The following is a 17,139-nucleotide window of genomic DNA, read 5'->3' as shown; positions in this document are numbered from 1 at the left end:
GATTGTGCATTGTTGTGCCAGGGCATCCCAAAAGTCCAAGTACAATGTCAAAGAGAAGCTTCTCAAAACTCATTACATGCTTAATTTAAAAAAAGATGTCATCTTGTATACAACATGTGGCTAAGGCTACCCTTTTTTGGCAGAGTTAGAGATGAATTAGCAAGAATTCATTGATGGCATGGCTAGCATTCCCAAGCACGTGTGCCAACTCTATCTGAAGCCGTCCAGCCATCAAGATCCCAAATGACAATCACGAGTTGCGGCAGAAAAAGGCATCACACATTCCGTGTCATCCAAAACATCATCAATAGATTAATCCATTTAGAACAAATGAAATAAGAGCGCCTGGACTCCTGTAAAGCTAGTGAATTATCAAACATCTTTGATCAGTGTATACTTTCAGCTCGCAAGGAGTTACTACCTAGAGAGGGCTGTCCCACCCATTTGAGATGTGAAAAGGTTTGTTTCCAATCTGCAAGCATTCGACTTGCAAAAGGACATCCCTTAATTTGACCATTAATATGCCCAAATAGGAAGTCCCATTGCAGTGGTCTCCAATGACCGATTCATCAAATGTAAGATGGGTCTCACAATGGCAGCCCATGTGTACAAACTGAAGCATTATTTTCCCCTTGTGAGCTAGAAGATGAGTGAATGTTCAAAATATTGCATCTTCGGGTACAAAGGTGATCCATAGATAAGAGGGGTACAAAGGTGATCCATAGATAAGAGCTTGAGAGCTTTGCGGTGATGATGAGTTTTCCAAAAGAGCAAACATCATCAAAGGTAGACAAAATTGTATATATGCAACCAAGGTGGATTGGACTATCCGAAGTCGTGTATGCAAAAATCTGACTTGAGAGCGATCGTACCTTTTCCTTTTGCTGGACATTTTGCATCATTGCTGACTACTACCAAGATGTCATGTAGAGTGGTATACCAATCCTTCTGACTGGTCATGTGGCGTGATGCACCACTGTCAATAATCCAAGGTTCATCCACAAGTACATGAACTGCCTCCGTGCAAATCTCCTCAATTGCTACAAGCAACTCTACTGGTACTGCTTGCGTGCTGTTGCTGGACTCTTTCTTTACTCCGTTCTTCTCATCTGCAATCTTCTTCCGGCACTCATTCTGCTTGTGCCCTACCTTGTTGGAATAGAAGCACTTGATCTTCTTCTTTCTCTTTTTATGATTAGAAGAAGATGGGTTACCAGAGTCCTTACCCTTACCTTTCTTTGATCCAACCGAGAAAGTCGAATCTTCTCCAGTCCTCATCTTTTGACACATCTCCTCCTCCAGAAGCATCGCGCTGAAATCCTCAAAGTTGAGAGGCGGATTTTTGTTCTGCATATCCAGTGCCATAACAAGATCGTCGTACTTTGGTGGGAGAATCCGTATGCACCTTCGTGCTAGATTCTCGCTGGTGATGGTGATGCCAATCGCAGTCATCTGATCGCGCAGATTCTTCACCCTGGTGATGAACTTCTCTGCCATTTCAGACTGAGACAGTTTCTCATTCACGAGTTGAGTCTCCAAATTTTGAATCCGTGTCTGATTCATGGTCTTGTATTGATTTTTCAAGACCATCCATGCCTCCTCTGTTGTGGTGACATGTTGCATTAACGCCATGACAGAATCACTTACACTGCAGACAATAAAACACAGTGCATCTGCATCTCTTCTTATCCACGCAAGAATCTGATCCACAGTTGGTACTATTTGTTGTCCTGCATTGGCTGCATTCAGTCTGACAACCGGCTTAACGTCCACCCCAGTAGAAGTATCCCAAAGCTCGTATGCGCTTAGGATGGTCTTTATCTTGAACTTCCAGAGTGGATAGTTAGTGCCGTCCAACTTTTCGCTTTCGCCGAACAGTGGAATTCGTAGTCTTGCAGGCTGTGTGCCATCTCTCACAATGTGCTCCCAAACAGAAACACACTACCAAATCTTCTTGCTAGAGCCCAAGCTTTGATACCATGTAAGAAAACAATACAAGGTCTGTGCCCAACAGATAACAGAATCTCGTATGCAAGAGAGAAAAACAGATAGTATGGAGAATCAAAAATTTGATTATTGTAAAACTGATACAATAAATGGCGCTGCCTCCTAGCCGTGTGATCTTATGTGAGAAGCTTCGATGGCTTGCTGGAAATAGTAGAGGACGGAGGTTGGATACTAAGGAATCAAGGTTGCTATAGCTAGTGATGAATATGGGCTTCACGGGCTTGCTCTTATATAGCCACCAGTCGTAGTCGGTTAGACCCAATTGGGTGACCGACCCAATTGGCCCAAAACGACTGATTGGAGGTCAGTCCCAAAATAGACCAGCACCTACACGTTAGAACCGTAGCGTAGAATAGAGCAACTGACCTACGGTTTTCGTTCAGCCCAGAGCCATCCGAGATCATCTGGGGCTCCAAACGGGCCCGGCAACCTGAGAGTGGGCTGCCTCGAGAAATGCTCTGTCTACCCTCAGTGCGATCAATCATGGGATGCCTTCCTACACTTGCATGTAGCCTAGTTGGCAGTGTGCCAACTCTATCTGAAGCCGTCTAGCCATCAGGCCACACATGGCCCCCATCTGGTGTCCAAACTAGGACCTACTGGATAACTGAGCTACTCAAATGCCTTCTCCTCATATGGGGGGCTTACAAGTAGAGTTAGCTGGTTCCCACATAGTTACACGAGAGTGGAGCATTGATATCTAATAGAGGCACCAAAAGAACTCGAGTTGTCTATTGTCCCCAAGTCAAATTGGCCACTCCAATTAAAGTCAAATCCTAGCATATCAAGGGGACTGAAGATGAAGCCCTTACAGCCACGTGGAGAGTTTCCTACAACTTGGTCATGTCAATGGTGGTGTGACAAAAGAGCATATATGAACTATTTCATGTATATATTCACTAAGATAGCTCAACACTAGTTCAATCAATTTCCTATTGGTTATTTTAAAGATGGTAGAAAATTTTCAAGGCATTTCTTAAGACGTTCAAATAAGAAATCAATGAAGAAGATGCTCGTACCAATCTCAGCAACTTGAAGCAGAGAGAACATGAGTGTATTCAAGAATTTATGCTGAGACATTGAACTTTAATCAATCAACTTAGCACAACTCTTTATGACAATTTATTGCAAGCTTGGATAATTACGAGATGTACCCAAGTTGGTCTCTAATATCTAGAAATAACAATCTCACAAAAACATACCAAAAGAATTTTTGAACCGGTCTATTGCACTAGAAAAGAGTGCACCCTAAAAAAAAAGACTAGAAGGAGTACTAATGCAAATGACAATGATGATGCCTCATGGCAAGCCTAGTTTTCTCAACTCAACACTGAATAAGGCCTTAGAAGAATTGGGCTTCAGAGAGAAGCCGAGTCAAGAAGGGAGATGGTACAACAAGTGCTCCAAGAAGGGACGTACAAAAGATTATTGTAGAAAAAATAGTGTGGGATTTGTTCCAAAAATGGGCATGATGAGTCCAACTTTTGGTATGCTAGAAAGAAGATGCCATAAGTGAACTAGTTTCAGTGCGAGTCCAAGAGTAAAGAGGCATAACCACCAAAGCCCATGCACAGTAAGGGTAAAGGTAAAAATGGTAAAGATAAAATCAAGGTCCTTCACAGATTCAGTGTTACTTTTGTAATGGTAATCAAACCAAAGCTAAGTGCCCATTGTGGCAAGAGAATCTAAAACCGCTCTAGAGAAAGAGGAAAAGACGATAAGTCAACCCTGGCTGTTAGGTGATAATTGCATAACTTTTGAGTTTGATGGAAGCCTACATAGTGACTCGTTCACAATAGCTAGTAACCAATGGACATGGATTAGTGTCTCCTACAGGTGGTCTCAACTAGAAGGTGCACAAAAGCAACTTTGTCTCATGAAAACTTGGGAATTGGAGGGTAAAGCTCTAGCTGTGAATTTAACTCTGATTTGATTATGGCACCACCATCAGATAACTTAACAGAGGCTTCTACAAGTCAGTCTCAAGAAGTATCAAGTTTTGAAGGGGACCCAAGTCTTGAAATGGAAAAGCATGGGAGATTTTCTAGCAAATGAAGGTTGAGTTTTACCATAGTAGAGTTTCTCAAAATTTCACCCTACTATAGAGAGTTTTTACTACAGCAACTTCAAAATGAAGAACCACATATCAACGTCATGGGTTCACTTGTCACTAGTCCACTAATTGATACTCCAATGGTGGACGGTGAAGTACCAGTGATTATTGTCAAAATCAAAAAGCAGAAGGTGACACATTGAATCATTATGGATGGTGGTTCTGGCATAAACATTATATCTACAGTAGCTATGGTTAATAAATTGTAGTGGAAGAATATGAAGCCTTCTCCATTTTAAGTTCAGATAGTAGATGACTTGTTGAACCCATATGTATGTTGTCCTCACCATTGGCGATAATCATTACAAAGTGCATTTGTTGGTTATTCCAATGGAAGAAAAGCCTATCCATTATTATTGGCTGGACCTTGGTTGAAAAGTGCAAAGGTGTACATGATTGGGGAATCAAGTTGATAACAATAAAAATTGGAGATAAAGAAGTGCAAATATTGACCAACCACGTAAGGTGCCTAAAACTTGTATATATTAAGATCTTGAATTCAGACACTAGTTTCCACAAGATGTTAAAACTTGGAGCTTCATATTTTACTCGTGGGAGAGCTTGATATCTTCGAGGCCACACTAAACTTTATTTAAAAAATCAAGGAAGATGAAATTGCCACACAATAGTACCTATATCCAAGTAACTTTACTAATATTGTCATTGGTGAGAGAGAAATAGCTGAGCCATGGTTCACAATGAGAGTGCTCTCAACGGAAGCAAGAACGGAAGAAGGAGAGAGAGAGACAGAGAGCCACACAAGTCTGGTGGGTGCAGAACCACCCTAATCTTCTTTTTCATTCATTTATATATGTGTTTGAGTATTGTACATAACTGGGGTTAAGGCACAGTGACCTTTAACCCCACAACCTCCCACTTAAAGGACAATGTGCCTTTAAGGGAGAACAACTAGTGAGCATACTATCCAATGCCCATCAATACACGACAATACTCAAACTGCTAACTAGGTAGACTCTTTGTTAGCATATCTGCAGTGTTATCATCTGTATGAACCTTGACAAGCTCTATGCGCTTGTCCTCAAGTACCTCCCTGATGAAATGGTACCTGACCTCAATGTGTTTGGTCTTTGCATGAAAGACCGGATTCTGTGCTAGCTGAATAGCACTCATGGAATCGCTATGCAATGTCGGTACACCTGTATGAATCCCCAAATCTCCCACTAGCCGATCAAGCCATATAGCCTCCTTGCAACCCTCTGTGGCTGCAACATACTCAGCCTCTGTGGTAGACAAAGCAATGCACTTCTGTGTGCGAGACATCCACGACACTGCACCACCTACAAAGGTGAACACATAACCAGAAGTGGATCTCCTACTATCCACATGCCCTGCATAGTCTGAATCTGTGTACCCAAGTACACGCATGTCTCCTTTACCAAAGCAGATGCACATCTCCTTGGTACCCTTCATGTACCTCATGATGCACTTAACTGCCTCCCAATGCCTCTTTCCTGGATTAGCCATATACCGGCTAACAACTCCCACTGCAAATGCAATGTTTGGTCCAGTAGCTATCATAGCATACATAAGACTCCCAACTGCTGATGCATAAGGAACCTTGGCTATCATGGCCCTTTCCTCATCTAATTTGGGACTATCTGTATGACTCAGTTTCACATATGGAGGCAATGGAGTACTCACTGCCTTCCCCTCCTCCATATTGAAACGCTGTAATACTTTTGTAACATACTCTTTTTGTGAAAGCCAAAGGAGTTTCCTACTCCGATCACGCATGATGCGCATACCAAGAATATGACTTGCTAAGCCCACACTTTCCTAGTTGCATCATCAATGAATGTCACATAGTATTCAGCCCCGCCTAATGACCGTGTAGGCATGGGACCACATACGTCTGAATGCACCAAATCAAGCATTTCAAACTCTTTCTTTCCCCTTCTTTTATGGGCTGATTTAGTTTGCTTCCCATAGAGACAATGCTCACAAAATTCAAAATCAGAGAAACTCAAATGCGGTACATAACCCAAACGGCATAAGAGTTTCATTCCATTCTGGCTCATGTGCCCCAACCTACAATGCCACAAAGAAGTGCTTGGCTGCTCGGTTATTGCAACAACATGATCAAATACCCCTGATACATGTAAGGGATACAAAGTCCCACACTTGGCACCCCTGGCCAAAAGCATAGAGCCCTTCTGAATTTTCCAACTTTGAAAGCCAAAAGTGGTGTGAAAACCAGCATCATCTAGCTGACCCACTGAAATAAGACTCTTGGTCAGCTTAGGCACATGTCTCACATGTTTCAAAACAAATGCAGACCCATTTGCAAAAGAAAACTTTATGTCACCTGCTCCCACTATGTCACATGCAAAGTCATTTCCAAGATGCACACAACCTGTCTTTCCACTGTCATAAGTGGAGAACCATTCCCTATGGGGAGTAACATGGAATGAAGCACTAGAATCCAAAATCCAATCCTGGGAATATGCATCATCTGAAGTGGTAAGCAACTCTGTAGATAAAGTAGACATGAAGAGAACATCATTGTCACTATCATGTGTGACTGCATTGATCTCCTCGATCTTCACTTTTCCTTTGTCCTCCCTTGGACTCTCTTCCTTTTGATTTGCACCCCAATTTGCAATCTTTTTCTTATCCTTTTGCTCTCTTTTCAGCTTGTAGCAATCCTTTTTCATATGGCCCTTCTTTCCACAATGGTAACACTCAATGTTCCGTGCCTTGGATTTGCTACGAGACTTTCCTCTTTCTTGGGACTTCCCCCTGAACTGTGATCTGCCCCTTTGCACATTTAAGGCTGCATCCTGCTTGTTGCCATCCATAGACTTCCGTCTAATCTCCTCGGCCAACAAGCTACCCACAACATCATCAAATTTCAGTACTCCACCAGGTGCAGAGTTACTAACAGCTGTACGGAAGGTATCCCATGAGGATGGCAATGAACATAAGAGAAATATTGCCTTAGTCTCCACATCAAAATTCGTTTTCTGAGCTTGAAGCTGGCTGAAAATAATATTGAATTCATTCAAGTGAGAAGCAATGGAGACCCCTTCCTTCATTTCCAGCTCAAACAACCTCTTCATGAGGTAAACTTTATTAGAGGCAGTTTCCTTCTCATAAGTGGCACACAGTTTTTTCCACAAATCTTCCGTAGTCTGCTCATTTACTACTGTGAAATAAACTGACTCTGCAAGATGAAGTCTAATAGTAGACTTTGCTAATGCATCCAACTGATTCCAATCATCCTCAAACATATTTGCAGGCTTAGCTTCAATCCCTGCCAAGGGTTTAATCTGCTTCTTTTGAATAAGCACATCCCTTATTTGTTCTTTCCACAAAGAAAAGTTTGTCCCATCAAATTTTTAATGTTGAAAAACTCCTTTTCAGACATGGAAGAGGATGCCATGATGCAAATAAAATAAAATCCCAAATGCTAGTGCCTGCAAGACAGAATCACACCAAATACCAGGTGCACCCAAATGTGTATGCCACAATAGAGTGAAATATCACCAAAACTCAAAGCTCAAAGCATCTGACACATGTGCATATACTATGCATCCATATGAGCAAATTTGGCCCAAAAGAAAATGCCAATAAGTGCCAAATGACTCAAGCATAAACACCGTCCATTGGCATATGCATCAATAATATCTCATCCAAGAGAGCATAGCACTATCAGTGCATCACCTGCAATGTGTCAAAGCTGTCCCTCAGCTTAAAATAGCATCCATGTGCAAAGCGTCCATAAAAAATAGCATCCCACAAGGCAATTTGGGCCTATCAGTGCATCCAACAAGGACCGCAATGCATCTAAATGGCCTATAAATCATCCATTGCAACCCAATGCATACCACGAATGAGCGCAAACTGCTCAAACTGCAACCAGAGTGATCTGCATAAGGTATGCTCAAGAAATCGTAGTCCCACGGTAATGAGCGCTACTGAAAATAGAACCTGAGATGCCTCAAAACATGGGCGCCATTGCATAATCGGAATCAGCAAGAAAATTTGCAAATATCTCTCTTCTGCCAAAACTCCAAAATCCTAACCGATGAGTGAGAAATGGGAGTCAACACTTATCCACTGCCATGTGGCATAAATCTAAGGTTTTAAAACCTTAGAATGAAAAATGCATAACAGAGAGAGGAAATCGAATACACAGAGATCTATAACTCTGAAAATCCTCCACCGAATCGCGCAAGAACTGACAGGTAGGGGTTTTTGGGCGTCCGAAGACAGACGGTTTTGGAAACCGTGGTCTCAATCACTGGGTCCAACACACAGACTGAAAAACGTTTTTGGAAACAGAGCTATCTGTAAACTCCACCGGAGTGTGAATGATGAGCAACATAGAAGTTTTAGGACCTCCTGAGTCCACCGGAACTGACAGATCTGCAAATGGTTGCTCCAAACTTGAGTTCCAACACCTAGGCAAAAAACGCAGGAACTGACACAGTGACTTAGAAATCCAATGAAATGATCCCAAATTCAGGAATGAAGGTGTTTCCAGGCTCCTGAAGTAATGTGGACACCAAAAGCAAGCAATAGTTGCCTCTACAAGTCAATACGGAGTCTCTGTCATCGAACGGAACAGGGAAAAGCTCAAAAAACGACTTTTTCTTTGAAAGCTCTTAACAGGCTCTCAAAACCACTTCGCAAAGCCAAAGTGACTTTTCCAAAGGTTCCTCCAAGGTCTCTGCACACTCGGATGCAAGTAAAGTCACCCACAAAGCTTCCCACAGAGCTTCTCCTTCCTCCCACAGAGCTACTGAGCTTCAAGCATTCACGCACGCTTAGCTAGATCACCCGTGCTCTGATACCAGTTGAGAGTGCTCTTAACGGAAGCAAGAACGGAAGAAGGAGAGAGAGAGACAGAGAGCCACACAAGTTTGGTGGGTGCAGAACCACCCTAATCTTCTTTTTCATTCATTTATATATGTGTTTGAGTATTGTACATAACTGGGGTTAAGGCACAGTGACCTTTAACCCCACACACAACTACTCGTCTACATTTTGAATAACTAGTTCCAAAATGAACTCAAGAATTGAATTTGGAAACAGACTAAGAACCCAAAATAGTGATCATCAGTGCTTATGTGGTTGATGATTATTTATAGAAAGTCAAGAACTTATTCATGAAATATCAAGATGTCTTTGCTTGGAGTTATACAAACTTAAAGGGGGTACCTACAGAAATTTGTCAACATAGAATTCCCTTGGTGCCCGATGCTAAACCCATCAAGTAGTAGAGGTGCATGATGAACCCCAACTATGCCAAACAAGTCAAATCCAAGATAGATAAGTTGATTCATGCATGGTTCATCTATTCAATTGATAGAAGTGACTAGTTATTTCCTACTATGGTAGTTCCTAAGAAAATGGGAAACTCCAAGTGTGTGGATTACAGGAAGAAAAATGCTCAGACTGTACCAGACCCTTTTATGGATGTTTTTCTCGAAGCTACACTTATATATTACTATAAAATCTTGGCAATAGTTTATCGAGTTGATTTTTTTAGATTCACAATATTGATAGACCATAGTATGATTTTATATATTTTCTTCTAAATTTTGAAGTAAAAGATGTAAAACTTGGCGAAACTTTAAACATTTTTGCATAAAAGTTTCAAATTGTGGCAAACAAACTTTAACACCAATATAGAAGTTTTGCTTCTTAACACAACTAACATGAAAAAATCATCCATGGACCCTTTTCCTATTCCATTCATAGATGAGTCACATGACATGAGATATATTCATTTATGGATGGCTATAGTGGCTACAAATTAGATTTTTGTTGCACTTGAAGATCAAAGTTAGTATTGAATGCGGTGTCTATGCCACTAAAGTTACGTCTTTTGGACTCAAGAATGCACCATCTACTTTTCAAAGATTTATGATTGAAACTTTCAAAGACTATTTAATCAAGTTCATTGTTATTTCTTTAGATGACTTGTGGGTTTACTCAGCTAACTCTAACCATTTGAGATATTGGTAAATGGCCTTTCATTAAATATAGCAAAGAGTGTGTTTTGTGTTCGAGATGGTGTTCTACTTGGCCATGTAATATCCAAAGATGGAATAAGAATTGAACTAGGGAAGATCAAAGCTATAGAGCATATGCTTGAAACAAGGATGTTTTTATCAAAGCTATGCTTATATATTAATATAAAATCTTGGCGAAAGTTTTCAAGTTCATTTTTTAGTTTCACTATATTGGTATAATTTATTACTTTTTTATATATTTTCGCTTCCATTCAAACCCATCTTGTAAGGGAAGAGAATCAGCCCCTCAAGAAACCCAACTATCTAGAAATTCATGTTATCAAGGATATCACAAGAATTATGAACCAATAAAAGGCTTTTCAATAACCATGAACATAAAGTGGAGGCTCCATCCTCATCACAGGAGGTCACACTCTACCTTCAGGGAAGAAAATAGGGCTAGAGAATAAAGGTCTCATGCAAAGGAGGGTCACTCATCATATGTAAAAATAGAATATGGGTTCAATAAAAGGGGGTTTTTAATAGTAAAAATTCACAAAATTTTTAGAGAAATATACTTACAGAAGGAGTTCTTAAATTGGGGTATTAAAATAAAAAAAATCAAAAGTTTATATAGAAAAAGGGATCATTTTAATGGTTATGATATATAGATAAGGGGTTTTACTAGTATTGCTTGGACACCCATTATATATAGGGTTTTTGAGTAGTGACCCCCCCTCGAGACCTCATCCAAAGAAAGAGCACTTGGTAGTTCTCACACAATCTTGGATTAATGTAAAGTAGATAAAGATTTTTTAAGTTTTTGATTTGCACGACTCTACTTTTGGCTTAGCAAAGCAATTTGAGTCCTAACAAATCAGAAGGCACAATTCCAATAGAGTGCATCAATAGAATGATTCAACTCATAATTCATCTGAGAGAGGGGAATGATGAGAGGTTCTAGAGGCAAAGTAGACAAATTCAATGCTAACGAGCTAAACAAAGTCAATCTTGATGAGCTAGGAATAAAAATTAAATACTTCGAGGGTGATGACACGAATGCCTCTATCCCCATAGTCTATCAAAACTAGAAGGTTGAAGCCGTCCTAGATGGGGGAGCTGGAGTGAGTGTCTATACCAAGAAATGCTAGGTGAAATGGGGAAAACCCGTACTCGAGCAGGCCCATTTGGTAGTAAAGTTAGCTGAATTGCGAGGTTGATCTAACATAGATATTCTAGAGGCAAAGTAGCTAGTGGTCTTAGAGAGTGCACAAGGCTAGGAGGCCAACTATGGCTTTACATAAACTAGAATCATCAAAGTCGCCTTGCTATATGTGTGTATGATCCTTTGCTAGTCATCTCCATCACAAGAAACACACATCCTTCTATTAGACTATGAGAGAGAGAGAGAGAGAGAGAGAGATGTGGGGGGGGGGGGGGGGGGGGGGCGCAGAGACACTTATGGGATGAGCAGCTAGAAATAGTCTCAAGAGAGTGGGAGTTAAGTGATTTTTTTAATATTTTAAAAACTTCATGGTGTTCAACATTGCATGCTTTGACAATATCAGTTTTTAACTTTTACAACTTCAAAAAGTGTCTTAGAGCCAACTTTTTGGTGCCAGTCCTTCATAAACCATGGTGCCATATTTTGGTTTTATTTAGTAAGATTTGCATACCTCATGGTGAGAACACCCCCAATAGTATGCTAGTGCAATTGAAATTTCTTTCATTTTTTTAAAGACAGTGCCAAGCAGTTTTGGTTTAGAGCTTTGTTTTTGCTCCTTGGGTCAGTTTCCCCCCAATGAAAGTGACTTTTTCCTCCTCCCCTGCTAGGGCAAGGTTTAGCATAAGAATGCTTGAGTGCACAAGTTTATGCAAAATAGTGATCTCCACATCAATACTTTTTATCCATAGAATGCTTGGCTTTTGGCCCTCGTCAACACTTTTCGTAAGGTTGCATCTACTTTGGCATAGACTTTGTGCCTAGGTTTTGATTCTTGCACATCCTAGTTTGTTTGGAAAAGGGGGGTGGTCTCACCGCCTTGTTGCTCCATCTTCGGCTATTGATCGGTCAATGCGAAAGGCATGAGGGTTGTAAGAAACCAAGGAGTCATGAAAGAGAGAGAGCCCCAACTAGAAAGGGAAAACCTCCGCATATGTAAGTATCGAGAGCTCTTTTTGCCCCTCTAATTCTGAGGGTGGCCTCCCAGTCTGCATTGGGAAGTGCTCCTCACACTCTGCATTGGGAAGTGCTCCTGCCATGCCACCTTCATCACCCAGTGGAAGGTCAATGCTAAAGGCATGTGGGTCGTGCAAGTCTCGAGAAACCAAGGGGTCGGGAAAGGGACACTTAAAGGCCCCGGACTAGGAAGAAAAAGCTCCCGCAGATATGCATCTATATAAGAATCCACAAGCTCTTCTTTAATTTCATCACAAAGTTCTCATCCTCCTCCTCATCATATATTATATATAGAGAGAAGTAACAGAGAATTTAGAAGCTCCATCTTTGTTGGGCAGGTCCCGATTTTGCTCCCATGGCCACAGGTCGTAGCTCCCGTAACGCCCTCCATGTCGTCTCCTTCTGGGTCCGTCGCCAATCGCCCAAAATCAAGACCTTCCTTGCCGTCCTTGCCGGTATCCTCGCTTTGATCTTCCTCCGATTCGTCGTTCGTGACCATGACAACCTCTTCGTCGCTGCCGAGGCCATCCACTCCATCGGTATCATGGTCCTCATCTATAAGCTCACCAAGGAGAAGACTTGCGCAGGTACCCACTGTTTTCCTGCCATTATTGTACCAGCAGAAGCTTGAATTACAATCGATTTGCTTGTCGGTTGGTTTGTAAGCCCATAATTATCGCCACAAGAAAGGAAGAAATCAACCCATAACGACGTCGGCTCTAAAGTGGCACCTTTCCCCTCTTTGGTCACAAAGCGGCCAGTCCCATATTCATTTTGTGCATAATAGACAGCTGCTTATGGTATCAGCCGTCATACTACAAAGATAGATCTAGGCGTTGTCTGTTAAAGTCTGTTCCATTGTAGTCAAAGGCATGCAGGTGTCCCTCGCTTGTTTTGCTAGCCGCGTCTATACTTTAGCTAGCAGTGTGGCTTATGAAAGCACAATTATTAAAGGTAGCCCATCTGTGAGAACCGACTCGTCGAAAATATTGTGGTGCCTCCAATGAAATTGTTTTGCACGGCTTTTTCTGGATGCGGGTCTTTCAACTTTAATGCCCCTTATTGTTTTTTTGTAGGCCTGTCCTTAAAGTCGCAGGAGTTGACAGCTATCTTTCTAGCTGTCAGGCTGTATTGCAGTTTCGTTATGGAGTATGACATCCACACAATCCTGGATACAGCAACCCTAATAACGACATGCTGGGTGATCTACATGATACGATACAAGTTAAAGTCGACATACTTATCCGATTTGGATAATCTTTCTATTTTTTACGTGGTACGACCAAGAAAATACAGTTTGAAATTCTGGAGATGCATAAAAACAATTGAGCTAATGAGTGGTGGTTAGATACGTGAGCTTAACTTTCAAAACTTTCCGGCAATATGCAGGTAATTCCTTGTGCTGTGCTTGCACTTGCCATCCATCCGACTACGTCACATCACCTTGTGAACAGGATCCTTTGGGCTTTCTGTGTGTACTTGGAGGCTGTTTCGGTCCTCCCTCAGCTTCGGGTCATGCAGAATACACAGGTATTTGCTATGAGTTATTGCTGATCCACAGTATGCAAGGAAGGGAAACGTGCACCTGTGAGAGCATAATTGTTGAGTGCTTACAGAGTAATCACATTTTTTAACTCTTGATTAGAGGGGTGTCATTCACAGGAGTGAGGAACAAAGAAGGGTTCTGTAGTTTATACTCCTTTACTAGCCTAAACAACATGCTCAGAAATCTGTAAAGGGAGCAATGGAAGTCCTATCATGACTGCTTCCGAACGAGTCTAGAATTGGGATGTCTTTATTGAGAGTAATGTTTTTGGTTGGATGGTTCAATGCTGGGAGTTCAATGCAGGCTAAATAATTATTGGATTCATGAGTGTTGAAGTGGTGAAAAGTCGAAGCAGCAAAGCAACCTTGAGAGGAAGCAATGCTTTTGCTTGCTCGAATCCTCTGAAATAGTATTTTTCTGTCAATGCAGGTGGTTGAACCCTTTACTGCACATTATGTTTTTGCATTGGGAGTGGCAAGATTTTTGAGTTGTGCTCACTGGATTCTTCAGGTATGTTAGTACTTAGTCTAATGAACTCTCTCTCTCTCTCTCTCTCTGTGGCATGTGCGTGTGCGCTTAGTTGCTGGGTGCAACAGGTGGTTTATAGTCTAGGTAGCGATTCAGGTTGGAGCTGCATTTTTTGAGCCACTAGGGGATTTACGTGGAATGTTGCATTCAGAGTAACTGTTTGTCTTTATGTTGACATTAGCACCAATCTTGTAAAAACTGTTAATGTATCCTGTGAATTGAAAGGCCAGGAGAGTTTTTTATAGTTGTTTTTAGAACAGTTCTCAGTATACCACTGCAAGCACAATAAATCAAACATCAGCAGACCATTGCAATACCCTGGATACAGCCTAAGTACATCTTGATGGACCCACACCGTGATGGGTATTAGCTTTCAGCAGTGACTATTTGATATATACGCTGTGCCTTGATAACGACTCCAAAAGGACCCTTGTAGCCATGATAAAGAGGGAGAGAGAGAAAGAAAGAAATACTTTTAAAAGTCTTTGATAGACCGAAGGGTCTATGAAACTGAAAGAAGCTGATAACATGAGCTGAATGGGTGGAGCCTCTAAGCGGGTGTCACACCCAAGGCAAATACAGCACAAGGATAATGATACAAGTACATAGAAGTGTCCTGAGCCCAAGAAATTTATACATAATCGTAAAGATACGAGAGAGAGAGAGAGAGAGAGAGAGAGCATCAATTTGAACTATCTTTTGTCATGCAGGTCGTTGATAGTCATGGGTATTTACTAACAGCTTTGGGACGTGGCTTATGGCCTTCAATGGTACTGTTATCAGAAGTTGTCCAGACCTTTATTCTGGCAGATTTCTGCTACTACTATGTAAAGAGGTGCAGTTTTAACTTTCTTGGTCAGCAAATCACCCTATCTCCCTCTTTTGCAGACAGGCTCATTGGAATGTGCACAGATGCATGCACACATGTATGTGCAGATGCAGAGTAGTGCAGTAGATTGAAGATGGATTATTTAAAGCTGGGATTTTAGTGACTCAACTGCACAGAGCAGTGTGGCAAATGATCAAATGCTGATGTCATTTCGTTCTAACTGTTCTAACTGAGTTTATTTTTGCTGGACAGTGTGATGGAAGGTCAGCTGGTCATGCGATTGCCTTCAGGAGTTGTGTGATATAAATGGATGGCAAAGCTCATCCAAGTGGTGCAGATATAAATTCAGCGGGGGCAGACTACGCCACACCTTCACAATATGGGAAAATTATTCATCCCCTTAATTGGCTAGGTGGGATACACTCTCCATGTACCTCGAATGTGTTGGGAGCTCAGGCGTATTACAATTTGCGCTGAAATGTTTTGTTTCTGGCCCATAACTAAACAAAGAATGGGCTTTAGTACAGGCTGCTGTCGTTTCCAGCAAAGCTTTTAAGGCAGTTTATTTTTCACTGATCTCTTCTTTATTATGTTAAAGTAGGAATTTGCAATCTAGAATTATGTTGAAGTTTACATTCTGCATATGCAGCTCATTATCAGCGTGTTTACCTTGCATGTATGGAGCTACATATGAAAGTAGGCCTCTATGGTTTTGCATAAACAGGCTGCTAGTTACTCTTTATATAAAGAAACTATTCTGTCATGATGTGAGGGGCCTATTGGACTCATACTAAGGTGGGGTACCCAAAAGGCTAAATGTACCTGATTGTTTGGTTAGACACCGTCCTAATGTCTTACACAAACAATATAACTATAGAGTACATGAATGAAGTCTTGAATAAGAGGCATTCGTCAACATTTGAAATAGTCAACATCTGAATCCAATTTGGAACAGAAGAGAAGAGATTTGGCTGAATTGTTGGCTAAATTGTTAGAGTATCATAGCTAGTGTACATTCAAGGTCCTTGAAAGAGAGTATATATAACTGTCGGTGACTCCAGAAACTGTGTAAAGCTAGCCTCGACAACTTTTCTGTCATAGATATTCAAGAAAATGGGAAAATATTATTCAGAAAGGAAAAACACAATGGCACTAGCAGCCTAATTATGCTTTGCCATGTGGTGCTACGATATGCACTAGTTTTTTACACGTGTCAGTGTTAAACATGTTTTCAGATATGACACATGCAATGAAACAATGCAAATTCTCCCATCTCCCAAAAATCGTTATGTCGGAATTTGCCTCGGTGTACACTTGTTGAGAGATCATAGTGATTTGGAGATCCACATGCATGGAGGCATTTAATGACTCACAGGTTCATCCCCCTCTCACTAGGGATGGTATATGAATATACATTGTACACACTTTGATGGTCACCCAACGGAGCTACTTTTGTAGTGACGATTGAAGGGAAGGATGTGATAAATAAACCATGAGGACCCCTCTAAACAATGGGTCATTCAACTCAAGAAAAGGCCATGTATACATTTTGCACGGCAGGGATATACTAGAACCCCTTATGTTATTTATTTGGCCTTATTGGACTTTATACTCTTAACCCTCTAGTGCTAACTAAAAGGTCTCCTTTGGGTGACTCCACCTTGGTTGTGAATGTACCTCCTAGTTATCCCAAGTATGCATGTTCACAAATTGCCAATTGAGCTCCTAGGGGTACATATCTCAATCTGCTCTATAGAGTGTTTATATGTTTAACGTTCTGTTAATAGTAATAGAATATGATTTAGTGGGACTTACATATTCCTCCAAGAGACACCATTGTTCTCCAAAGGTTTAATATTTCGACATTGATTCTTTGGGGAATTAAAATCCTTTCTTAGAAGGATATTGCCCATTAAGCCTTCTTTTGAGGTGTCAACAGAAATGATGATTCGAGCA

At 41.1% G+C, this 17,139-nt stretch overlaps 1 protein-coding gene across 1 annotated transcript; it reads left to right on the top strand.

The window, feature by feature from the left end:
- The first annotated feature begins 12,398 nt into the window (after nt 1-12,398).
- On the top strand, nt 12,399-15,759 carry LOC147886250 (uncharacterized). The gene is made up of 6 exons (XM_087395119.1): nt 12,399-12,867; nt 13,357-13,556; nt 13,670-13,810; nt 14,256-14,336; nt 15,065-15,189; nt 15,436-15,759. The coding sequence occupies exons 1-6, from the start codon at nt 12,636-12,638 to the stop codon at nt 15,482-15,484; spliced, it is 828 nt and encodes a 275-aa protein (XP_087251245.1). The 5' UTR covers nt 12,399-12,635; the 3' UTR covers nt 15,485-15,759.
- Nucleotides 15,760-17,139: the final 1,380 nt, after the last annotated feature.

The sequence above is a fragment of the Dipteris shenzhenensis genome, chromosome 24 (assembly GCF_047967505.1).
Source record: "Dipteris shenzhenensis isolate YYH24624 ecotype China chromosome 24, Dip_SZ_1.0, whole genome shotgun sequence".
Taxonomy (NCBI): domain Eukaryota; kingdom Viridiplantae; phylum Streptophyta; class Polypodiopsida; order Gleicheniales; family Dipteridaceae; genus Dipteris; species Dipteris shenzhenensis.
Note: the sequence above shows the minus strand (reverse complement) of the source record. Positions and strands in the feature narration are given on the sequence as shown.